A 26,896-nucleotide genomic window follows, 5' to 3' on the forward strand; every position below is an offset into this window, starting at 1 on the left:
TAGAAATAAAAAATAAGTGAAGAACAAGTCTAAGGAAAGCACATATCCTTGTATAAACTGTGACATTTTGACGAAATGGTGACAGTTGATGGTAAGAAGTTCTGAAGCAGACCTTGCTCTCTCCGTGATGTCAGCTGGGATTTCCCCACCAAGTACTGTAACTTTTCTTTCTATATATTCATATGCTTTCAAGGAAAAAGAAATGAAAATTAATTGCACTGGATATATATTTATATATATTTTTTACAACGGATCCTTTGGATCTGAACATACAAATAAATACTAAAACAACGAAGATTGCACTTGACTGTAGAAACGGCATTGGATTCCAGTACATCTGTCCATCTTGACATGTTCCCCAGTGAAAGCCCATCACCAGGTGTTTTTAATCTGTGGCTTCCCCATGGTGTTGTTTTCAATGACACTTTGTTGAGGGGTTCAACAACATCTCTCGGTGATTAAAAAAATACTTTAGGCTTTTATTTACTCCTAATGGATGTTGTTCCAGATCTGAAGAGTTTGAAAATCAAATTCATGTTCCTGCCAGTTTTGCTCATTTGACTGGCCACACTGAGACAATCACATGCTCTCCCGACCTCTGTTCCTAAATTCCTCCGGCTCCCGAAGACAACTGGCCATTGCTCGCTTACCTGAGCCCAGGCTTCTCTGGTGATCACAAACTCGTATCATAAATTGGGGGAATAATCAGGGTAAGTCATGTGCTTTTCTAGAGCCAAATCTAGAGCCATTTCTAGAGCCAAGGTAAGTAAGAGGGGAGCATGTTTGTTTGGAGCTATTATTCGCTCCTGTGGCTCTTTTGAGTTGTGTGTTTAAGGGATAGAGAGACAACTGGGACTGTACTTAAAAATAAATGATTCTTTCTTTTTGTTCCTGAATTCCTGAAAGCAATCTCCCAGTTTTCATTGTGGGTTAAGTTTGGGTCAGAAATGTTATCCAACAGAAAGCACAATATTATATGACTGCCTGTCAATCCTATCATTTGAAGCAACTAACAGGTGTATTTGCTATTTGTTTATATTCTGCAAAAGATGAGAAAGCCTCCATGAATTGAATAGTGACATAGTGTATTTTGTTTTAATCTTTTGGATAAAATTGAGGACAGAGACATGATGACTTTGGTTAGCATGGAGCCTACAGGGCACAAAGCAATTGCTACAGAAACCAGCATCTTTCTCCTCTCTGAGCCCATGAGGTGGTAAGGGACAACAGGTATATGACATAAAGGTATATAGAAACAAAAGTGTTTTTCTTTAATCTTATATGATATTCTATAACTGTGTTGCCTATGGAGTCTGTGAAGTAGCCCCAGTTTAGGAATATAGAATCAAGTGGCAATTTCTGTAATGCAGGGTATTTTGGTGGGTCCAAGTTTGAATCATTCATGAACACAATATCCCCAAAACTTCGACATAGATCACATGCAGGTAGACGACAATGCACAATACTGATCTTAGGTCTCTCTGGGGGCGCTCTCCGGTATTTTATCTTTCTCCTTTTGGAAGTTAGGATCCTCGGGAGGAGTTTTTGGAAAGCTGGGACAAGTTAAAACCAGTCTGAAATGGAAGAGTCTGTCACCACCGGAAGTTTGTTGTGAGCTGAGTTACAGACACAGTATCTGTTCAAGAACAGCTTTTTTCTTTTGTAGTTACTTGTACATCAGCAACCATTCGAATGCATTGTTCCTCGTTAGAATAGCGATGTCACCTGTCATTGTTTCCTAGAATGGGATACTGTTTATTCCGGGGTCTCCCGGTGTTATTTATTGTAAGGTACACAGGCAGGCAGGATAACGGTTGCACAGGCTGGGCCTGCCAGTGGTTCTGCTACGTCTCCTTCCAGTTCGGTCCAGGTGCCCTTTTCTGGACAATAGCATATGGTAGATGACTTGTAGGCCCCCTGTAATGGCAGAAAGGGAGCATTTAGGGAAGAACATTCAGAGAAGTGCAATGGCAACCTCATTTATCACATTTACCTCACAAAGAAAAGAATTCTCTGCCCTTGTTTAAAAATTTCAAAATGAAAGCTGTGGATTTTAAACTGTTTTAATCCAAGAAAACATTTGAGATTGGCAAAATTTTAAAATCTGTTTTTATGTGTGTGTGACTAATAAGAAAAGTCAAGTACCTAGAACATCCTAGATAATCAACAAATCCCTTAAAATAATTGACCAAAAAAAAAAAAAAAATTTATCTTGCTGGTTTAAGTTAAAAAAAAAAAAATCACCATAAATAGTCCAATACTTGAAGTAAATTGGATTTTAGATGGTTGCCTCACATTTCCATTTTTATCTTACTACTGTAGAGAGAATTAGAGCTGGGATTCAAAACCAGTTTAAAATAAACTAGAAATGAAAGCTTGCTGATTTCTCCACACACTGATTTATTTATTTTCAAGAGGCCACACAAGAAACAAACAAACAAAAAGTCTTGTTTTCTTTGTCAACCTCAGGGGCTAAGGCTTGTATAGCATTTCCCTTCCCAAACCAAAGCAGCTTTCTTCTGTCATAGGCAACAAACAAACAAAATTTCCCACCAACCTAACAATCTTTTTTTGGAAGTGTGCTTCTGGTGTCTGGTTCCAAACATGTATACTCTTGTACCTAGCAATTCCTACCAGCAAACAGGCTCATGTACAAGTGTCTAGTTATATATGTCAAAATATAGCCACCTCCTTATAACTAATAACTTTTTGAAGGACCCCCAAAACTTGATGCAACAACCTTGTTTGATGCAAAAGAAATAAAAGTCATTAAAACCCGGAGTAATCTCTCTGGCTGGTTTTGCTCAGTGGTTAGAGCGTTGGCCCGCAGACCAAAGAGTCGTGGGTTTGATTCCAGTCAAGAGCACGTACCTGGTTGCGGTTTGGTCCCTGGCCCTGGTTGGGGTCATGCTGGAGGCAACAGATTGATGTGTCTCTCTCACATCAATTGTTTTTTCTCCCTCTCTCTCTCCTTTCCTTCCATTCTACTTGAAGATAAGTGGGAAAAAAGCATCCTCAGGTGAAGATTTAAAAAAAAAAATAGCCCTGGCCGGTTTGGCTCAGCGGTTAGAGCGTCGGCCTGCGGTCCAGAGAGACCCAGGTGTGGTTCCCGCTAAGTGCACGTACCTCGGTTGCAGTTTGTCCCCGGCCCTGGTTGGTTGAGCGGGTGGCAGCCACTCGATGTGTCCCTTTCATGTCGATGTTTCTCTCTCTCTCTTTCTTCCTCTCTCTCCCTCCCACTCTACCTGAACAAACAATGGAAAAATGTCCTCCAGCGAGAATTAAAAAAAAAGTAAAAATAAAAAATAAAACCCCGATTAATCTTATAAAACTAACACACATATATATAGTAAAATATGTCATCATTGAAAAAGTGAATATGTAGACAACCAGGCCCTATGTGTCCCCTGCTGTGATGTAAGTTGAACTACAGAGCCTCAAGTATTTTTGCCAAAAAAAAAAAAAAGAAAAATATTTTTTTTTAAAGAGAAAAGCTGAACTTAAGCCCTTTTCTCTAACTTCCAGTCTATAGGAAATAGGGGGAAAAGATGATTTTAAATGACACCCCAAGAAAGTCATTAGCTAATTGCAGACTGGTGGATATTTTATCTGATAACTGACCCTGCTTTTTCAACAAGTCAGTGGCATGGAACAAGTGAGACCGGGGCAATGTTCCAGTTTGTAGGAGATGTGTAAGAGATAGTAAGTAATACAAGTGAGAATTGTTTTAACATATCAACTTGAAAAATACATTTTTTCAAGTGAATAGGAGAATTTAAAATATGGATTGGATATAAAGAAATTATTGTTCATTTTGTTGGGTGTGATAATGGCAGTGTGTTTAAATAAAAAAATGGTTTTTAAAAGAGAAATACACATTTAGGGTAAACAATATCACGACGTCTAGAATTTGCTTAAAATGGCTTCAGTAAAATTTTTCTGAAGGAAGAGTAAATGAAGTAATGGGTAATGGGTTAATGAGGGCCCACTGTACTTTCAATTTGGTGTATGTTTGGAAATTTTAACGATAAAGGAGGAGGAGAGTAAAACACAATGGCAAATTATATAACCTAAATAGAATTTGTGGATAATAAACAATTGATTTCCATTTTCATGCCTTACTAGTCAGATATTTTCAGATTCTCCTATTCAAACAATTCAACAGAACATTTGTAAAACCACTTTAGTCTGACTTTTCCTTGGAAAGCCAGAATTGCAAAAGCATGGAGACGGTAGAGAGCCAGAGACCTAACCCGTTTATGATACAGTTAATCAGAGAGCAAGCCAGCTCTACAGCAACCACCCTGATTCTATTACTTAAAGTAAGTTACTGTTTTTATATCAGGAAGGATAAATGAAGTAATTATGGCATGATATTCTTAAAAGGCACATGCATGGGTGATAAAACATTCTGAGGGAAACACATTTCCCTCACAAGTAAAAAGAAGGAGGAGCAGTTCAATGTCAGCACATACCATGCTCCAGCTGTAGCCTCCCACAAGATAAATGCTGTCGTCAAGCACTGCACAGCCAGGACCACTTCGACCCTCCAGGATGGGAGTCTGGAGAATATTCCATTGGTCACCTTTTGGATCATAGCATTCCACGAGCATTACATCAAGGTGGGAGAAACCTAAGTGGCATAGCAAAATGGAATTACAAAAGAATAAACTCTCACAGTCCCCATTTAAGGCTAGGGCTTTTTTTTAAAAAAACGGTCTAGAGCAAAGAAGCAGGTAATTGTGTCTTGAAGGCACAAATGTATAAATTTACTGGTGAAATTAGGAGATATGTCAGAAAGACCTAAAACAAACAAACACTAAAACTCTGGGTGTTTCAGATTAATTCAATGCAAGAATACCTAATTAGATGTCATTGGTTGATTATATGTGGGTAGATTTTTATTAAAAATGTTTTATTACATATTTATTGCCATTTTTTTCTTTATAACTATATTCTTCTCTCTCTCAATTTCTTCTTCTTAAAGCACTCCCTTTAACATTTCTTGCAATGCTGGTTTGATGGTAACATACTCCTTTTAAAAAAAGTCTGGGAAGCTCTTTATTTCACCTTCAATTTTATTGTTTCACCTTTAATTTTAAGTGCTAGCCTTGCTGGATAAAGCAGTCTTGGGTTCAGGGCCTTGCTTTTCATTACTTTGAATACCTCATGTCAATCCCTTCTGGCTAAAAGTGTGTCTGTTGAGAAATCAGCTGACAGTCTAATGGGAGTTCCCTTGTAGGTAACTTTCTGTCTCTCTCTCGCTGCCTTTAAGACATAGTTGGAGTGAAATTCAACAAGATTGTTTTAGCACCAGGCTTTTTAGATATTTCTCTCTCTCTCTCTTTTTTCTTTCAATTTTATATTTCTACAATTATTAGATTTTGGTGATGTTTGCACAACTCTGTTACTAAAAACCATTGAATTGTACACTTAAGTCAGATGAATTTTATGGCATGCAAATAATATCTCAATATCTCAATAAAGCTTTTTTTTTTAAGAAAAAATGGTTTATTAAAACATTTTTAAAGGTTTAAATTAATTATAGTTAATGCAAGCATTTATAGAGTTCTTTTAATAAGTTAAACAATAAGCTTATTTAAGTACTTAAGTAAATGAACTCACATAATTCTATCAGTCATCCCATAAAATAGTTATACCATTATATTCATTTTATAGATGAGGAAACTGAGGAACAGAGAGAGTTAATGACTTGAATAAGCCACATGACGAGTAAATAGATAGGCTGAAATTTGAATCCAAGTAAACAGGCTTCAAAGTTCACATTTTTATAGACTAAACTATATTGCTTTTCTTAAATGATTATTTAACTCTCTCAAAATGTTTTAAAATTAATTAAAATTTGTTGTTTAGCATATTTTACCATTTTCACAGCCTGACTATGTTGATAAACAGCTATGATGATGTGAACCAGTTCAAATATGTACTAAGGATCAAGGTTTCGAACAGGGGACTAACTTTCACCGAAGGGCTTCTCCTCCCACGTCTGATGAAGTTTCTTAGTGGCTGGTGCAGTCACTAGGTCACAGAGAACAACTTAGGTTACTGGACTTTATTGGATTTCTGCTTTTAATTTAGGGAGTCAAAAAATCCCTAGTGGAGACTTCATTGTCATTGGGCAAACTGTCTTTAATGATTTTTTTCCTAGTTCAATGCATGGTATGGATGTTTGCTAGCTGACAATTACAATACATATAACATAAATAAAACTACATACTGGACTCTTCAAATTAATTAAGAAGGTAGATCAAACAGTTGAATAATTTCATTCTTGAAGAGGCAGACAGTATTTCAGGCCACTAACTTTTTATATAAAATAAATCATATTGATTAGGGAAAAACAGAGTAATGTGCTGACTGCAACTCTATGCTATATTTCTTTCCTTTACCATTAAGATAATTGATAATTTTTGAAGCATATATACTTGGAAAGAGGATTTGGCAAATTCCTGGTTCTAAGATTGTAGTGGCATCATAAGAGAATATGTATACCTTCTCTGTACCAAGTAAATGTATTATACTCATAGACTGTAGTCCTCACAACTACCAAGGAAAGGATCACCATTCCTTGTTTACAGACATGAGGTTAAATGTCTTGAGTAAGACCACACAACTGTAGGTGCATAACTGGGATTCAAAAGTCATTAGATGCAAAGTCCATACCCTTTGCTCTATGCCTCGATGCCTTCCTGAGCCAACCTAATTTGGTGTGTGTGTGCTATTTTTCATTTAGATTGTCATTACTCAAATATTTTCTGTCCAAGTATAACCATAAATATTAAAAGTTCCTAAAATAGGTAGGCATTCTTGTACAAAGAAATTAGTAGAAATTATATTTTAATGCAGAAAACCACAAAGTTAATGTAAAACATATTGACGCAAAGGCATGGTGTATGGGTTGACAAGAAGGAGTACCATGGAAGGAGAAAATGAATAACAGGGAAGATTCACAGCAGTAAAGACAATCCTCTTCCTTTGGGGAGAGCTCGAAGATGAGCAGCAGACAGACCAGGAAATAACACTCATGATATATTTACATAAAATGTATACTTGTCTGGTCTTTATTATATTTAGGGCTAAATAATATTAAGAAAAACAGAAAATTATGTCTAAGCCATTTTTAAAGATGGGTATCTAACTGAAAAATAAATGCACAGATGGGCTTTATCTATCATACCCAGATAGCCTACTTTTCATTTTGTTTAATTTCAAGGATCATGGAAGGTCAGAACTGCAGGAGTTTTTAGAGACTAATTAGACCAGTTTCTTCATTTTCAGGCGAGGAAACTGAGGCCAAAGCAGTTAATAACATTCTCAATATAATAAATCTCTCTACTTTCCTATCAAATTCAGGGTTATATAAATGCACATAAAGTTACATACATGCCCATATACTACAAAAAGTTGCAGTCATATACAAATACGAAGAAGGAAAGGAACCAAGACATGGCTCTAAACATACTATGCTTTAAATAAGTTTCTTTTTAATTTAAAAAAGCAAATAGAAGAAAAAAATTGAGAATCATAGATGGTTCTTAAAAGAGATTAATTCTAAATTTAGACATGAAATTCTAAGTGTTTTCTTTAAGAACAATCACATATTAGCTTCTTTGCTCAGCTATGACTAAAGTTTTTATGATTAATACAGAAAACAATTTTCTGGACAAAATCCATTACTATAATTTTGTTGATAAGGAATAATTTATATTTACCGAATATATTGTTACAACAAATTGTGCTTTTCCAGTTATTAATGCTTTAATTTTTTTCATTTTCTGTAGACATCATTATTCATTTCCTTAATGTGTGCGGTAACTTAAAAATAATCCTATCTGCAGAGGAGCCAAAATAAATGCTTGCTCAATGGTACTGGTAATCTACACAGAGTAGATTTTATTTGGTCAACATTATTTTTTACTTAGCTAAATTAATTATGATTATCTAGTAAAAAACCCCCTTAGCAAGAAACATGAGATGCAAATGTTACTGTGATTTTAAAAAAAAGACCTTTCAAATGATTTCCTCCAATTGCATACAAGCGATCATTCATTACAGCCAAAGTGTGGATGGCGCGTTTTGTGTTCATATCTTGTTTTCGAGCCCAGACATCCATCACGGGGTCATAGCAATATAGCCATGGGACATATTCTCCATTGTGTACACCCCCTGTGAATTAAACATAGGCATACAAGTCAAGAAAGTGCCTTGGAACTGAACTTTGTAGCAGAAAGTGAGGGAATGACTTGCCTGAAATGTATATTTTCCCACTGTGCACTGCTCCTGCGTGAGCTGCCAGAGGCTGTGGCAGAGAGGACACGTAACGCCATTCATTCGTTTCTAAGTTATAGCACTCCACGCTGGACAAATAGCCGGTTTCATTCCTTCCACCAATAACGTATAAATGTTTGTCCAACCGACATGCATAGAAACTGGCTCTTCTACAATGAAAACAACAACCCACGGTAAATCACAAAAGGAGCCCAGTCAGGAAATGGAAGGATATTCAGCTTCAGAAAAGGGTGTAAATCTTCTAAGTCAGACCTTATACAGAAATCATCTGCATTACCCATTCTGGTTGACATTCTAATATTCAAGTAACAGTAGAGAAGCAATTCACCAAATCTTTGTTTTAGCTCTTTTTATCTTGCTTTTTGATACACTGGTAAAGTGTTCACTAATGTTTGGGATATTTGGTAGCCTGTAAGGATATCACAGCTCAGTAAGACAAAGTGAAAAATGAGGTAGATAATGTAACAATAATAAATTATCTTGACATTCACTTTCTTTATGGTCCTTCAAGGGTCATTGTTCCCAATTTATAAGAGAACTACATCATCAAAATTTTTCTTCAATTATCACTTTTTCTTTTCTTCCCCCCAGTAGTATGGCAAATAAAGAAACTTTTGTGAACTGAATATAGTGTTGAAAATTTGCTGTTAAATAACCCGTTATTGGAATTTCACCGATGTAGTATTTAGTGTTGATTCTTACAAAGCTATGGTATACTTTTTAGTTTCTTTTCAAGAGAGGCTCTTTAGTAGATTATCTCACTCTGTTTAAAAGATTGAGAAAGGAAGAACAATCTGAGGTAGACCATACTCCAGGAATGAGGTATTAAGAACCTACATTACAATTTCAGTAGAAGACATGAAAAGGGGTGACAAAAAAAGATATTTTAAAGGAAGATGGAAGACTTGGTACCTAATAAGATATGAGAGGTGAGGGAGAATAAAGGTTAGGAAGACTAGGTTGAAATCTTAAGCAAACCCTTTGCTTCTTTTCCTCATTGATGCTACTAGACTTATATATTCATAAGGATAACATATGGTCCAACACTGACAAAGTATAATTGTTAAGTGCCAAGCCTCTTAGAGAATATAATTTATGTTTGATGAATTATGATCCTCATAAAAATTGACACTAAGCCTCTTGAGCAATGTCAATAGCAAGATGAGAAGTCCCAGAAGTTTTTAATCAGGTAAACTTGTATGGTTTGGAGATTTTCCAAGTTGTGTTGCAAAGTGCCCTAACCTCTGGGTAGCAGTGTGCATGATTAACAGTTTGGTCTCTGGAATAAGATTGCCTAACTCTATGATTTACGAGGCATGTGGCCTTTGACACATTACTTAGCCCCCCTCAGCCTCAGATTGCTCACCTGTAACTTGGGGTTGATGAGGGTACCTTCCTTACAGGATTATTTGTAAATACACATGTAGAGTGCTTGGTTATAGTGTGCAGCATTTTGTTCATGCTCAGGACTCATCAGTTAATATTACTTGAATGAATTTTTTTAAAATCAGCCATCTAGATGTTTGCATATAGATCACAGTGGAAACCAGTGTGGAGGTTCCTCAAAAAATTAAAAACGAAACTGCCTTATGATTCCACTTCTGGATATATATCTGAAAAAACCCAAAACATGAATTCAAAAGAATATATGCAGTCTTAGGTTTATTGCAGCATTATTTACAATAGCTAAAAAATGAAAGCAACAGGTGCCCATCCAGAGATGAATGGATAAAAAAGCTGTGATGCATTTATACAATGGAATACTACTCAGCCTTGAAAAAGAAGGAATTCTTACCATTTGTATTAGCATGGATGAACCTAGAAGGTATTATGCTAAGTGAAATAAGCCAGAAAGAGAAAGACAAATACCCTATGAATTCACTTATATGTGGAATCTGAAGAACAAAATAAACAAACAAACTTAAAGAGACAGAGAACAGACTGATGGACTCCAGAGGGGAGGGGATTGAAAGGGTGGGAGAAGAAGAAGGGATTAAGAAGTACTAATTGGTAGTTACAAAATATTCACCGAGATGTAAAGCAAAGCATAAGGAATAATGATTTTAGCATAATGACTTTCAGATTTAGTCAACAATATTGTAATAACTATGTATGGTGCCAGGTTACTTGAAATAATGGGAGGAACACTTAGTAGAGAATATGATTGCCTAATCACTATGCTGCATACCTGAAACTAATACAAAATAATGTTAAATGTAATTGAAAAATAAAATTAAAAAGTATTTGCATATAGATTTTTCTTAATAATACAGGGGTCAGGCAAAAAAAGGTTTACAGTACTATTTAAATATCCACTTTTGTTGGTCATTGGTGAAATTACCAGCCATCATTACTTAAACGACAAATAATAAGTAAGGATGTAAAATAATAACAATAATAAGACAAATAATACAAATAAATAACACAATAATACATAAATAATAAGGATAAACTATGTTTCATGTTCTCACAACTGTAAACCTATTTTTGCTCACCCCTGTATTTTAAGTGACAATTAATTCTTTAATAATTTTGTAGATGATTTATTACCATATAGGTATGGTATATGTTATATATGGTGACATACTCAGTTTTATTTTATTTTATTTCCAGCTTTATTGAGGTATAATTGACAAAGAAAATTATAATATATTTAAAGTGTAAAATGTGATAATTTAATGCATGTGTACATTGTAAAAGGATTTCCACTATGAAGTTAATACATCTATCACCTGATATAGTTACCTTCCATTTTTTTTTATGAGAACACTTAAGATCTACTCTCTTAGCAAATTTCAAGTGTGCAATACAGTATTAACTATACCAGTAGTCACTGTACATTAGATCCTCAGAACTTATTCATACAACTAAAATTTTGAATCCTTTGACCAACCACTTCCCCTTTTCTCCACCCCTAGCACCTAGCAACCACCATTCTCTGTTTCCTTAAGTTCAACATTTTTAGATTCCACATATAAATGATATCGTGTTTGTCTTACTCCATCTGGCTTATTTCACTTAGCGTAACTTTCAGTTTCAAATGGCAGGATTTCCTTCAATTCTATGGCTAAATAATATTCTATTTTATGCATACACCATATTTCGTTTATCCACTATCTGTAGACAGACAAGGTCATTTTCACATCTTGGCTGTAGTGCATAATGCTACAATAACATGGGAGTACAGGTATCTCTTCAAGATACCGATTTTGGTTCCTTTGGACATATATGAAGAAGTGGGATTGCGGGATCATATGGCTCAGTTATTTTTTTATTGTCCTGAAATTGTTAGTAGTATTGATAGTTTTAGAGTAATATTTTGGTTATGCTTGTTTTTTCTATATTTTCTTGATACTTTTGAAAAACGTGTACTGTGGACAATTCAGAAAGATGATGAACAGCAATGATGGAAAAATGAGGAAGGAAAATGTAGGAAGGAGGATAAAGAATGGGAGAGACTGATTTCATAAAGTAAGGGTTGTTAACTTGGGCCCCTGTCTTCTGAGGAGTCCATGAAACACTCTTGAAATGGTAACAAAATGATGTATATATGTGTTTTGCATATATGCATTCTTTGGAAGAATGTGGAGAAAGATTTTGGAGAAAGATTTAATCAGATTTTCAAAGGAATACAAACCTAAAAAAGTGGGGCTTCCAGGAAGAGAGGAGTAAAAACTCATTGAAATATAAAACTAGGTTTACAATGGCAAAATTAAGTGCATACATATGGGCCATTGGTTCCTTTCATTTCTCTAGCAAGATTTCAATTGCTCTCTTATAAAATATGATGTCAAGATGATTTTGCTAGTGATTTTACCTTTTCAGTTAAAATGTTTCACTGGAAAGACTGACATATCTACAAAGATCTCAACATAGGTATTTCTTTGTGCCATCGAAATAGGATAGATCAGGATCCCTCTGCCATATGAGTCTATGACAGATTTTGGAACCTCTAAAATAATTAGTTTCCTAATTTCATGAATGTCCCATTTTAAAATAAATGGACTATGTGGGTTGTACTTCTTCTATGTACTACATATTGCTCTAAGAAAAAATGCCCATCAGTCATGACAAGTATGAAAATCCTCTAGTTGGGTTTTGATAGTGGAAACACAGAGAAAGATCTCTCTTTGGAAGTGTAAACTCCTTTTATCTAGTTTAAATTTCAATTTTCTCACTTTTCCTTCCTTCCTCACTGTGAGACACTGAGTCTGCCTGCCAGAACTCGCTCTATTTTGGCCGAGGTGTTCTTAATTGGATGCTCCGTGTGTACTCCTAGCTTTATCCACACAGTGTCACTGTTAGGATCTAAATGGAAAAAAACAAAAACAAAAACAAACCTCAAAAAACCCCAGTAGGGTTTACTTCCTGACAAAAAGTGCATTTTTGTGTAGAAGTTCCAATAGCAAAGATGCCGAGTCTCTGACTTGATCCCTTGCATGCCCAAAGTGAGAGTTCAGGAAACTGTAGAAACACTGGTTAATGGTCTGTCAGCAACTGTGAATGTTTGTTTGAGGCTCAAACTTTACCATACCAGGTCTCTGCTCCCGGCCCTGCCTCTCCAAGTGAAGAGCACACCTGGTTTAGCCTATTTAGGCTATTTTTGGAAAAGTCAAGATGATTAAAGATTCCTTAATGGGATTGCACTGTATTTTAAATTGTTCATTCCTTCCCTCTACAACATTCCTCTTACCCTACCACCACAGGCGATAGTCGATGTACTGAGATAAGTTAAAAAGGATTAGTGTAACTTCTGCAAACACACACTGAATCCTGAATATTGTTCCTGTCTTCACATGTTCTTTTTTTACCCTTAGGGTGATCAGTTTATATCCTACAGCACAAGACTGAATTACTACAACATTATCTCATCTCAAATTTTTGAATTTCATCATCAGCTTAAAAACAACAAAAGATTTTCAAACAGAATATTGTCTCACACTGTTTCTTGTAAGGCTTCCAGAAACAAAATAGTTAAATCTGGAAAATTTCTGATGTACTTGCCTCTGGATTTTACTTACTCTGTGAAACATATGCTTTGCTTTTGTTCTCCAAACTGCTTTTCCTTTTTATTTTCCCTGCCCTAGACAAGCTAGGGAGTAAGCTCTCCATAAGAATAATACCTAACATGTCTATTTTTATTAAAAAATCTAAAGTCATCAAAGCATTTCTATTGATTCAACTTTTCATATTTGCCCTCATCTTCTTTCTGAAGAATCAAGTCCTAAATCTGAGACCAAAACAACCCTTCTGCATGACATTTAAATTTATACTTTTTTTTCGGCTGGAGTGGGAGGGACAGAGAGAGAAGAAAACATCGACATGAGAGAGACACATGACCCTGACCAGGGCTGGGGACCAAACCGCAACTGAGGCACATGCCCTTGACTGGAATCGAACCCAAGACTCTTTGGTCTGTGGGCTGACGCTCTAACTGCTGAGCCAAACTGGCCAGGGCTAAATTTATACTTTTGTTTAATCATTTCTGTCAGTAAATTCATAGGTAGCACACATGCAATTCATGAGCAGACCCATGGTTGAGGAAGTCTAGAGGTTGTGTGCCTATTTCCCGGCTGAACTGGGGGGGCGGGGGGGGGCAGTATTCTGCACTTTTTATACTCTTTTGGATACTCTAATTAGGTAAGATAGCCTAGGAATCTGTCCAAAAAGCTCTGTAAGAGTGGGTCACCCCAGAGTGTTTTGCAACTTGTCTTTATTGTTCTCAACCAGTTTGGTAACTTATTGCAGTGTGGTAGCAGCTAACAGAATGGGGGTAGAGTGGGAAATTTCAGGTGAGTTTGATTCATGATCGATCCAATGCAAAATTAACTCAATTGAAGGTTTAAGAAAATTCTGATCTGTAGCCTGTCTTGTATATTTCAGTTTTTTCTTCGTTGTTTAATCACCAATTAGACCACACTGGTAACTGATCATACTTGCTATTTCACATGGAAGTTTAGCAGTGACAGAAAATTTTCATTTTAAGTTATGGATTGCTGCCTGGATCTACCAACCCATTGGAGATACGGAGCTAGAAGATTGACTGGGTATCTGTGAGATCTGCCTTTTCCCATTCTGCTCTGCTAGGAGCTCTTTATTTGGTCTATCGAGTTGATTGTTCTAAATCTAAAAAAAACCTTCTCTTACTAGGGACCTGACATGATATACCATAATGACTTAGAAAGAAACGTTAAACAGTCCATCCTGTCAACGGTGGCTGCCGGGCGCCGACAGACCATGGCAGGTCTTTTCATCAGGTCAATGAGCTGCTAAAAATTGTCTAAGTAGGACCCTGCCATGATAGGCCATAGTGCCTCAGAGGAAGTCATTATAGAATATCAAGTAAACAATACACATTTAAAAAAAATTACTAATTAGGTTTTGCAGCAATACTTCTCATCCTTAGGGGCTCTACAGTGAGATAATTGACCGCAACGTGAGTTATGCCTCCCAAACCCAAGGCGTGAAGGTTAATTATCGTGGTGTACAGCCCCCAGCAAAGGGGACCATGGTGATGAGTTGCTGACATTTCAAATATATTATTGGTGTTTATTTTTAAAATATTGCTTAAGTAAACTTTTTTGAATGGTTTTGATTAAAGGGTAAAGTGATGTAGCTACAATAACAGCATCTAAGGAATAACACCCAAAAGACAGAAACAAAAAGGAAGACATCAGCTTTTATGTACCCATGTATAGAAACAGGAAGGTTAAGAAGTATGTCAGGATATTAATTGACTTGGCATAATTTACTGAGGTACCTTTGAACTAGATACTTCTAAAAGTTCTGTGGTCCTTTAATGTAGTGTACCTCATTATTTTCAGTGTATACATCTAGTCTCTTATGGAAAAGAAAGTCGGTAAGTTTCTTTTAGTATAGATTCATAGATTCCTGCAGTAATGTCCATTTTTGAATGAATGGTAGGATCTGGAGATTTCTTTTTAACTTTGAATTTGTGATTAAGGATCTAATTTGATCTCAGTGCAATGTGACGGAATACTTTTAAAAAACAGAAAATGTTAAGGTGAAGGGTCATGAAAGAAATAAAAAAAATTATTTCTTAAATAATTCAATCAAGAAAATAGGTTGTCGATTACTGACTAATATTTTGGAGAGTTTGCTCAAGAGGATATCGAGATATCATTTGAAAAGAAGAGTTCAAAATTTAGCATGTGAATTTGCATAGGCATATTAAGACATGGCCTCATACCTAAGTAACAGCCAGGAGAACCAAATAGGTATAAATGTAGCTGTTATCTTGTCCTTTGGTGCTAGGAGAATTGGGTGAGATAAACACTGTACCTAAAAAATGAGAGGACACCTTATAAAACTGCTTTTTTTTTTTTTTTTTTAAAGCTAACAAATGACCTGTTCTTAAATGTATGATGAAAAGATATTTGAGGAAGCAAATAAATAGGATTTGAGTCAGTGAGACTTAAAAACTTTAATATTGAAACTTCTGCATCAAAATGCACAATACTGTGAAACAGATGTTTTATATTTCAATTATAGAATTTTAAATATATCAGAAGCAAGGAGAGTGGGATAGTCAGTAAGATTGTAGCTCTGCTTGCCAAAAAACCAGTGGAATGCAGTAAAGGAAGAAAAGCCATACCATTTTTTTTTCTTCCTATGTTAGGATAAATAATTGACTTATTTGATTATTTTTCTCCATTGAGTTAATAAGGCAGTTAATGTACATTGGCCGGGCCAAGTTTTGTATTTTGCCTCATCTGTCTTTCATTGGTTCCATTTAGCATACCTTATTACGGAAAACCATTCAGCACCCATGCTTCCTGTGAAGCCGCCACAAATGTTTCAGATACAGGAAATAAACACTTACCTTTCTTGCATGGGTGGAAGTTGTATCCAGCTATTAAATCGGGGATCATATCGGCTGACAAAATTTGTACTGTGTTTTCCTGTAAAAATATATTTGAGACACTTAAAACTTAGATTCCTTTGTTGTTTTCCACATTTAATAGTATTTTATAAGATGCTTCTGTTCTCAGGTTTAACAAATGGATGAATTAAGTCGAGGGATTATCTAACACAGTTTCAGAAGCAGTAAAATCCTTAGAAGAATAAATGAGCCACCTCCGATGTTTCTCGTTTTTTCACACTTCTCCCTCTGCCCATTTAAAAAAAAAAATGAGTTAGAACAAAAATAAAGAAATCATCATAATAAAAACAAGTATGTTTATCAAACCAGTTTTATCCCAAAGTTAGGGTAAACATTTCTGGGTTTGGGTGTTTTTATGCTTTAAAAACATGAAACTATTGCCTATAAATAATCAGTTCCAGAGACAACCCTGTGTGGTATCTCTGGTTAGAGCTTTATTTATTTTTTTCATGATCCAAGAATTCTAGCAGCGGTAGAGTCCACTCTCTCCCCATGGAAATAAAAGTAATTGCTACAGTAAGAGTTTTAAGGAAAACAGTTTTAATTTATGCATGTCATGTACATTCTGTGTGTGTATTTCAGGGAGGTACAGTTGCTGTGACCTATCGTAGGTGCAAGTGCTGAATGGGAAACATGTCTTTGGAGCTGGTTAACCAGCTAATCCCTTCTGCTGACCCTAACAAACACAGTAATGCCTATGAGGTATTGAAATTATTCTTATTTTACATATAGGTTGACATCAAGAAATGGAAGCGGAAGAGTGTATTCTATTTTCTGTGTAGCACCTGAAATGACAATCATTAACTCTACAAGTCTGCATTTTATTCATATATGTGTAACTAACCATTGAAACATAGGTAGCAAACTTGAGCACAGGAATAAAGAGATAGGAGTGTGTGTGTGTGTGTGTGTGTGCTTGTACGTGTTTTCACATAGGCATGTGTACAAAACAATTATTAACTGCACAATTATCTATTGAGCACTTAGGATATGTTTTATGTGTTTTAGGTTCTGAGACTATATGGGTAAAAAAAGAAAGGCCAACCAAGTTCATGTTTTTTTGTAAATGAATAAACAAATACATAATATAGTATTAAGTAGATATAGCCTATAAAAAATAAAGCAAGGACTAATAGAATTGTCACAGATGCCTTTGCAAGCTAGGAAGATATCTGCAGAATGAGCCTCAGGCAGTGGGGCAGGGGAGTATAAAGTCCCTTGACTACTCATGAATTCAAAACCAGTAAGAATGCTGGAGTGACTTAGACAGAAGTCAGAGAGGTGTCAAGGTCCAGAACAGTGTGCCTGTGGACTAGTGTGGGATTGTGCCTTTGTTATGAGAACAATAGGAAGGCACTGGTGGAGGGAGGTTTGAGCAAGCAAGGAATATTGTCTATTTTCTCTTTTACAGAGATTACTCTGGCTGCTGTGTGAAGAGCAGAAGATAGAGGAGCCACTCTTGAAGCAGTGGAGTTATCAGGAGGTCGTTGAATAAAGGGGCAGGCAGTGAGATATGGTCAGGTTTAGGATCTATTGTATGGAAACAGCCAATAAAATTTCCTAATTGATTATTAGTATGAGATAAAAGGGATATAATTAAAGAAGGTGGCCAGGATTTTAGCCTGAGTAACTGGATGGAAGGTCATGTGATCTGCTGAGGTGGGCAAGACCAAGCAGTAGTGGTTTGGGGGTTGGGGAGAGAAGTCATGAGTTCTGTTTTGGACTTAACCTTGAAAGGCCTGTGGGATAACAAAGTGGAATTATCTGTTAGGCCACTGGCTAAATGAGGCTACAGGTGCAAATTTTGGGGATATTATTCCAGAAATATTATTTCAAGTCATAGAACACAATGCAACTCCTTCGGGCAAGGGTATGGAAATTGAAGGTAATATAAATCATGGGAATTAGCCCTGAGATGGAAGAAGGAAACCTAGTAAAGGAAACAAATTGTCAGAGATAGGAGGAAAAGTGTGGTATTTTGGAAGCTGTGTGAAATATTGTTTCAAAATGAGGAGTAGGCCCAGCTGATATGGCTCAGTGGTTGAGCATCCACCCATGCACCAAGAGGTCACTGGTTCGATTCCTGGTCAGGGCACATGCCCAGGTTGTGGGCCAAATCCCCAGTGGGGGGCATGCAGGAGGCAGCCAACTGATGTTCTCTCTCGTTGATGTTTCTATCTTTCTCTCTCTCTCCCTTCCCCTCTCTCTCAAAATAAGTAAGGAAAAAAAAAAAATGAGGAGTAGCATCTGAGAACTGACCATAAGATTTGGTAACATGGAGGCAGGTGCTGGCCTGTACAGATCTGCTTCAGTGGATGGTGGGAATGACAGCCTAAGTGGGGACTCCTCCAGGCTGACTGAAATGTGAGGAGGCAGGGAAAGGAGGATAAGTGCATCTTAGAACTTCCACCATAAAAAGAAGAAGATGAATAATAAATCTTTTGGAGGTGGAGGGTGCAACATCCGGAGAAATTTTTATTTGGTTGTTTGTGCTTTTAAGTTCAGAAGTATTGTAAAGGTGCTTGAGCAAGCAAGAGGGAATGAAGAATAGGCCTTACAGTGGAGCAGAAACAATCAGAGGAAAAAAAGATAGAATACATGGGTAGCCATGGACATAAGTGAATAGATTTGGTAGGAGCAGGATAAAGATTTTTATCTCCTGATTGCTTCTATTATAATTGAACTAAGAAGGCAGGCTATGCACTGAGAATGAGGAGGGAGGTTTTGAGAGAGAAGGTGTGAAACAGTTAAACTGGAGGGTGGGAGAGTGTACTGATAAGGAAAATTTAGAGGAGTTGTCTAGTAGTCAGCATGGTTCATTATTAGCCAGAGTGACTGTGTGGTTTTCTATATCCACATTTAGTAACTTAGGGGCAGGGGAGAGGTGGAACAGAATGGGTGTAACCAGGACCAAGGCTTCACTAGGTGAGTATAATGGAAGGAGGTGAACACGAGGGTTGCAGGTGTGTGCACTAGTGTGACTGATTATAGGGATGGACAATAGCATATAAACTCAGTAAGGAGGGACATAAGGACACGAGGGGATGATGGATAGTGAAAAAGTGGTAGAGTCAAGTGAAGGAGGTGGCATTATCAGGAGAACAGGTGACAGCTGCCACAAAAAGGGGCAGCAGGTATAATCTGAAGACATCTTTTAAAGTGATGGGTTTTAAGGGCGTGGGACTGGCAATGAAGAGGAAGTAAAAAAGCTACCTGCCCCCAATAACATGAAGAAAAAGAAGTTTGGAAAACCTAGTCCCCATCAGAGAGGGTGGCTGGGAAAATAGCCAGGTTTTGATTAGAAAAGAAGTTGAAGGAACCATTCAGAGAAGAGTTGAAGGACTGTCGGGATTTTGTTGATGTGTGATCATGAGTTCGAAGGATCACATGGGAGGGTTTGGGTGATCTAGTTAGGTGGTAACTTACATTTCATTGGGGAATGTACAGAAAGAGTTAAGAGTTCCAGGAGTGAGAATAATCCAAACAATTTGGATTCCACAAAGGGAGGCTCTAACTCAAGGAATAATTGTGTCTAGAGTTGCTTTATAAGGGAGTCTTTGTAGAAATTGTAATCATTTCTCTGTAGAAAAAAATATTCTCGACAGTTAGGTTCCAGGGCTAATTCCAAAATGCATCTGAAGATTAATGCTGTTAATAGGAATATAGAACATACCCACCATATAAGAATGGTTCTGTATGAAATTTGGTTTAGAATTTCCTTTGGGAAGAAGACATCTGTGTCCTCTCTGCAACAGGGCAGAGTGTTTTCACATGCTGAGCAGTGGCGGTAGACACTGGAATGTTTGCCTCTGGTTGTAATGGTAGTAGCCTTCACTCAGAAAAAAGATTAAACAGGGGCTGGTGTGATATACATGCGAGATAAAGAAAGTTTCCAGAGGCAGGGTCAATGGTGCCAAAAAGGGATAAAGATGGACTGGAAGATGAAAAAAAGAAGGAAGACATTCTGGAGTTGGCAAAGGATGTGCAGAGGTCATAACGAACCTCAGAAATGAGTGTGGTGGAGTGAAGAAGGTGAGACCAAATAAGGTTATCATTCCTGCCTTGTGGCTTCTAATGAAACCTATTAGCAGCTTGAGAGTGGTGACCACCTCCACTGGAATTTGGGATTACTCTTCACTCATTTCGTTTTTTTCTCATCTTTTCCATTTTTTTTCTAACTCTTCTTCCTTTCCTTTGTTTTCTGTGATGATGCCCTGCCAACAGACACCATTGTTGACTATTCCTTAGGTGACAGGTCAAATGGAGCAAGTGGTGGCAGTTCTGTCAGTGGCAGAATGGGAGAAAGTGGGAGTGAAAGGAAGTCGCCCATGAGCAGTATTTTGGGAGTAAGTCATCAGTAAGTGACACATGTAAATTGGTTCTCTGTAAATTAGGGCTCTGACAGAATATATGCATATATATTAGACTATTATAATGCATTTCTATCACTAATGACATGAAGGAAGTTAATAAGAGTTAATATCTATGGCTAAGTAGAAAAAAATATATATCTTGCTTATATTTCAGTAACTACCATGTTTTATAACTTCAAATTTTGATCTTATAATCAAAACAATCAATAAATAAAATATGTTTGTGTTTTATGAGCAGATGCTGAAATTTACAATTTTGTATTTCATTAAAGGACATGCATCTCAGGCACCATTTTCATAAGAACTCAAGTTTAACTTAAGAAAATTCCATCTTTGGAACTGACATATAAATAATATTTCAACCCATGGATTTAAAATTTTTCCTCCCTGCCAAAAATGAAATTAAAGCATGCTATATATATTATCACAGGGTTATTATCCTTTATAAATTTTGGGTCAATGTTTAGTTTTTGATTCATGAGATATTATAATATGAATATCACATATTTTTAAGGTGATTGCGTTTCTTCATGGTTTTCTAAATGGGAAATGATGAAGAGATTTTCCTGAGCGAGTGGGAGCTACTTGCCACTGTGATACAACACTGATTTAATTTCACAAGATCAATGGAAAACCATGACTGTTGTTTCATATCTATCCAAATATGTGTTTGTCTGAGAAGGCATATAGTATAGTGGTTTAAAGACTAAGGCCCTGGAGTCAGACAGACCTACATTGAACCAGCTCGGCTCCTTGCAAGCTGATTCCAGCAAGTTATTTAACCTCCTCAGGCTTAGTCTCCTCATAGTAGAAATAGACTCTAGTAACTAGAGCAATCATGGATGAGGCCTCACAGGATGCTTGAGAGGATTAAGTGAAGTGATGTGAATACGTAGCCAAGTTCCTGGCCCAAAATAAATACTACTACTAATGTTTAAAAAAGTCAGCTATGGTTTACCAGATGGATGGCATATGAAGCTACATAGAAAACACTGAAAGGATTGTGGTGAATGTGTATTTTAGTTCCTAGCCCAGATCCCTTTACTAGACTGGCACACTCATTTCCTACCTGCTGTGAGTGTTGGGTGCTCAGGGTCACACCTGCTCCCACTCTGGTGAATGGCCCCCAGCTGAACAGGCTACCTCAGTGCTCATCTTCATCCTCCACCTGGGAGAAGGCCTCAGCCAATGACTGACTAACTGACATGAGGGTACAAAAAGACTGGGCCGCTTGCCTCACAGTGTAACAATTCTCTATTTAGGAGAGCCAATCAGAGTTCATCAGCACTTTCCCCAGATCCACACTAAATGATTTCACTTGCCAAACAAGTCAGGGACAGAATGACTCAGCATTGCAGGTGGAACACCCCAGGTATTAAAAAGGGTCTTACAGAAAGAGATACAGGCCCATATTGAGACTAAAAGTAAAATTAAAATACAGTAACTACGGTTTTACTAACATTCAATTCTGAGCCTTCTAGTAGCTAAAACAAAAGAGAAGATACACATCGAATCGCATGAATAGCATTCGTCGTGAGTCTCAAAAGTGACTCAAGACTGTGGTCAGACAAGAATGCTTCACATGGGTCTGCACAAGGAGCCGCTGGGCGGTGACCGGCAGCCCTACAGGAAATTCAATGCAGGGCTTTCCATAGTCTTCTCATATCATCTTCACTGAGGGCTTTACAGCAAACTGCTGTTTTTTTCAGGGGTGGGGGAGGCAAATCAATGAGGTCCAATGGCACAGTTTTAAGGGAGTAGGAATTAGTTCAAAGATAAAAATCTTGATTTTCTAGAGTAGAGGAAGGAATACGTCCATTAAACTCTTCTCGAATCCCCTACCCAATCCTCTGAGCTGTGTGTTTGATAGAAGTTGAACAGAAACAGTTACAGGTCATTTTGAGGGGTACAGGAATCTAGGGTGCAGGTTTTCTGTGTCGTTGCTTAAGGTCTGTCTCATGGGATTGGGAGGTTCATGGAGTTTTGTGAACACAGTTGTGGCACCGAGACTGGCATTTTGACAGAGGTTGATTCCACTTGGGAAGAGTGGTGGCTGGAGAAAGCACTGTCATCAGAAACAGGGCTTTCCAGCCTTTTCTTTTGGTCATGGGTTAGTTTTAATCTGGCCTTTAAAATGGAGGTTCTGCAGATTCTTTGCTTAGATAAACTTGATGACAGTGCACTGGGTGTTCACTTACAAATGCTCGGTTCAGCTGAAATCACTTCTGAGGAAGGACAGGTTAAACAGCAAATGGGGAGTTTGCAGGGCATTGTATGTATGCCTGGGCTTTTGGTAACATCAAAGCCATCATTGCAAAGATAAGTTAGAGGAGAGATAGTACATATCATTTTTGCTCCTGTTTCAAATCTGTTTCTCACAAAGCCCAGGTACTGTCTCCTTCCCAACAATTGAAGATATGAACCAACAAAGCTGCAGGTCTTGAGGAAGAATGTCCCCCTCACTTCAAAGAAATGTTCTCAGAGGGTGGCTTGGGTTGTTTTCCTTTAACATTTTCTAGAGTGAACAGATGTAACAATTTTCTATAATTTGCCTTGGTGCAGATGCTGAAAGAGAGCATTCACAATAAAATATATGCAGTATATGTAATTTCATCTGGATGTTCTGGGGTTTTAAAGTGAAAATGTGTACCTGCAAGCTGTTTTATGCTTTCTCAGTCATAATTATCTCTGTTACACAGAAGGCTACAACTGCAACTCCTCCTCCACGTGCAAGCTTTCCAAAAATATCTTGATAATTTTGCGTGTTCTGCAAGGCATGGTGTTCTCCCTGTGTTTGGCTTGGGGAATGGGTTAAAGTGTTTAATTTCTCTTTGCAACAAATTTATGAAGTAATCACATCCACAGGGAGGATGGTGGATGATCTGTGGAAGAAGCCCATAAAAGGTGGGACAACTCGAATGGGTTTCGAGTAATAAATGCTGCAAAAAAAACTTCAGTCAAGGCTTTGTACAGCGCGACTGCAGACTATGCTTAATTATGGAAACCAGTATTGCACTAGAAAAATGGGAGAAGAGTGGTGGAGAAGGTGGTGAGAATGCTTAATAGCTGCAGCTTGCCACCTGCCTCTAGGGAGTCCGTGCTTGGGCTGTGGCATCCCTCGAGGGATGGATAAGGAGAAGGGCTGGGGCGTCAGTGCGGAGCTAAATCCCCAGGCAGTCGGTGAGTGAATGCTCTACTGCGTAGTCCTCTGCTCGCTCAATGATTGACCCTCCTTCCAATTGTCAGCCCAACTCACTGACTACTTCTCTTGTCCCTGCTGCACAGATACATATTTTCCACAATAATGACAGACTGGACTCTTCCTAGTGCCTTTCATCACACACATACTTGTGGAGCAGCCACTATGACGTTGTTCAATAGTTACCATTAGGGTTCCATTGGTCCTCTCCGCCCAACACAAACAAGAAATTCTCTACCTCCACAACGCAGTGGTGGGCACTGTTGTACGGCATAACTGGAATCGAGAAGAAAAAACAGATGTATGAAATTTTCCACCTTAGCATTTGCCCGTTGGCTTACTTGTTATTTACTTTCACCAAAGTGTATAAAATGTGAGGCAAAGTCAGTAAGAAGAGAGCCAAGCAGCAGAGCGAGGAACTCACCAGTCCACAGTGGCTCAGTGGTGTGTTCCCAGCAATTGCAAACCCAACCCCTTTTGATTAATTTTACATAATGTTATTCCACAAATTAGTCAAGAACAACCTGTCATGCTGCTTTCGATTCTTAAGTTCTCCTCACTTGCCTGATGATGAGGATCTCATTCTAAAACAATGATTGAAACTCCCAAATGGTCAGGGCTGGGGTTACTTCTTGGAAGAAATAACTCTGCATACACTTGGAGCCATTAAGATGCTCAGCCCAAACTTGGTTGGCTGGCAGTCTTTCCATAAACAGACTCAGTGTGCTTGGTAGCTTTCTATTCCACAGCAATGAGCAAGTTGAATTTCCATACAGTTTTAAGTTTTTAAATTAAGGTCCTGCTGATTTAATGCCTTCTCCAAATGTATACGCTTAATTTCCTGTACAATGTCATTAGCAGCACAATCACACATTTTCTATCTATCTGCTTAGGAGCTCTTCTGTAACAAAGATAAAAACTGTCAGGAACACCACAAATATTCATTCCTCTCAGCTCGCCCTTCTCCCTGCCCCATTGTGGTGGCTGTGAGGGGGGGGAGTGTTATTCAGAGACCCTTGAAAGCCAGGTTTCTCTGTGTTCGCATTTACATTTTCATTTGGGAGACACACACAACCAGAATAGGACACCCCTGGCCCCCCATGAGCAGTGCATTGTTAATCTCTGCTATTATAATATCATATGGTAAATGTAAACGTACACAGTATTAGTTATAACACATGCAGTGGTTTGGGACCAGTGACACCAGCAGTAAAAATGATGTCCTTGTTCAGCTCATCATATGGGCACCTTAAATCTAGGTGAGGAAAAATGGGGAGGTGGTGTGCGTGTTCAGGCAGGGAACTTATTGCTTGACACGGATCAACAGAGCACTTAAGAAACCAGTGCAGTGGGAAATCAGTATGAGTCAAGGCCAGCTCTTACTCTGTGCTCTTTTTCCAACGAGGACAGAGAGAGAGGGAAAAACAGAGAGTGCGCCCATCTTATACACAACTCATGTTGGATGATACATATCTCTCATTTAATTTATTTTTATTTTTTATTTTCCTTAGAATGTGCTTAGGCAGGCTAACATATGTAAGGAAAAATAATAGGAAACAGGCAAAGCTTTGAAACCTATAACACAGCTTCTGAAAGAGCAAATCAGATCATTGGAGCTTTTTACTAAAGGATTTCAGGAGTTCTGATTATTTTATAATTTAAAAATTTTTTTACTGTGACCGTTCCTTGTTTTTGAACTTATATCCACAAGGGAGAAGGCATTGGTATGTAAACCCCTGATTTGGGGGATCACATAGAAGAAATTGGGTGTGCTGTTGGTTTGTGAGGTGCATTAATTAAGTAGATTGGCTTAGGGGGTCCTCTCAGGAATGCCCTTTCCCCCCCTCGTCCCTCAGTTGTCTCTTTGGGAAATGCTTTCAACTGTATATATTCTGCAGGCTTCACTTCTTAGAATCCATTTGGGGCTAGTATTTGTTGGGTTCATTGAGCAACTGAGATTGGATATGTTTTGAACATCCTTTTTTAAAATTAACTCATCATTGTTCGGATTATGATGATGGTTCCAAAATCCCCCAAACAAACTATGCTACCCATATGTTATGTATCTCATGAACAGCCTGGTGCTACTCAGTTCACCATCATGTCATCTGGTCAGCGTAAACTTAGAGCATTGATTGCCATCTGCATGCATTTACTCACGTGAGACAAGAGTGTAAGAATAGAGACCACTGACTAGAACCAACTTACTTGATGACAGCCACTCTTCCAATATTTATTTTATATTTTTGGCCCATTCAATGCCCAAGTCTTATAAATAATAAAACATGAATTACCTTCTTTTCAACAGGAAATCCAGCTTTATAATACAGCACTACCTCTGAAAATATAACAACGCTTGTATTTTGTTCTTGCCATTCATGGCTCCCATTCAGGCAAGCAAACATTAAGTGAAGGAAAGAAGAGATGATTTATTCTTAAGCCTCTTTTTCATTTGATTACCCCTATTTGTTGCTTTATGCAAACAAATGAAACTATTGCACTAACTATTGAAACTTTCAAAATAAGAGAGAAGGTCTCTGAAGTTCTAATATAAAGGCTACTTGAAGGTATTCTTATGCATCTACACATATTCACTCTTGCTTTTAAACCTTGTGTGCTATATTTTTTGTCAGAGTATTTCAGTATTCTCATTCCTGAATTATTGTCTCTTTTGAATTATTACTATGGATCAAGAGGCTATAAATACACACAAAAGCTCTTTGAAATTATGCTGAATGTAAAATGCTCCAAATTTATTAGAAGAAAACTATATTAAAACTTTTTTTCTTTATTGATTTTAGAGAGAGAGGAAGGGAGAGAGAGAGGGAGATAGGAACATTGATGAGAGAGAAAATTGATTGGCTGCCTCCTGCATGCCCCCCACTGAGGGGGTACATGGCCCACAACCTGGGCATGTGCCCTGACTGGGAATCGAACCGGTAACCTCTTGGTGCATGGGTCGACGCTCAATCACTGAGCCACACTGGCCTGGCAGAAGAAAACTATATGAAATCAATATTTGAATTTTGCAGAAGACCTGTTTTCTTTGATTTTTGATTAAACCCAAAGGAAAGTAAAATAAATAGAGCAGTGAGCAAGGGCAAACATCTG

General features: G+C 37.6%; 1 protein-coding gene and 1 pseudogene across 1 annotated transcript in view; both read right to left on the reverse strand.

Moving 5' to 3' along the window:
* The window catches only part of LOC118619267, a 54,850-nt pseudogene extending 54,211 nt beyond the window's left edge, over nucleotides 1-639 (reverse strand).
* Nucleotides 301-26,896, reverse strand: part of KLHL14 (kelch like family member 14) — a 98,116-nt gene continuing 71,520 nt past the window's right edge. Inside the window, exons 4-9 of the mRNA XM_036245202.1 lie at nucleotides 23,972-24,061; nucleotides 16,154-16,232; nucleotides 8,269-8,459; nucleotides 8,029-8,187; nucleotides 4,476-4,633; nucleotides 301-1,917 (exon numbers count right to left, since the gene is read on the reverse strand). Of these exons, the coding sequence (XP_036101095.1) occupies nucleotides 1,777-1,917; nucleotides 4,476-4,633; nucleotides 8,029-8,187; nucleotides 8,269-8,459; nucleotides 16,154-16,232; nucleotides 23,972-24,061 (818 nt within the window). The 3' untranslated portion in view covers nucleotides 301-1,776. The remainder of the gene's footprint in view (nucleotides 1,918-4,475; nucleotides 4,634-8,028; nucleotides 8,188-8,268; nucleotides 8,460-16,153; nucleotides 16,233-23,971; nucleotides 24,062-26,896) is intronic.

The sequence above is a fragment of the Molossus molossus genome, unplaced genomic scaffold (genome assembly GCF_014108415.1).
Source record: "Molossus molossus isolate mMolMol1 unplaced genomic scaffold, mMolMol1.p scaffold_m16_p_6, whole genome shotgun sequence".
Lineage (NCBI taxonomy): Eukaryota > Metazoa > Chordata > Mammalia > Chiroptera > Molossidae > Molossus > Molossus molossus.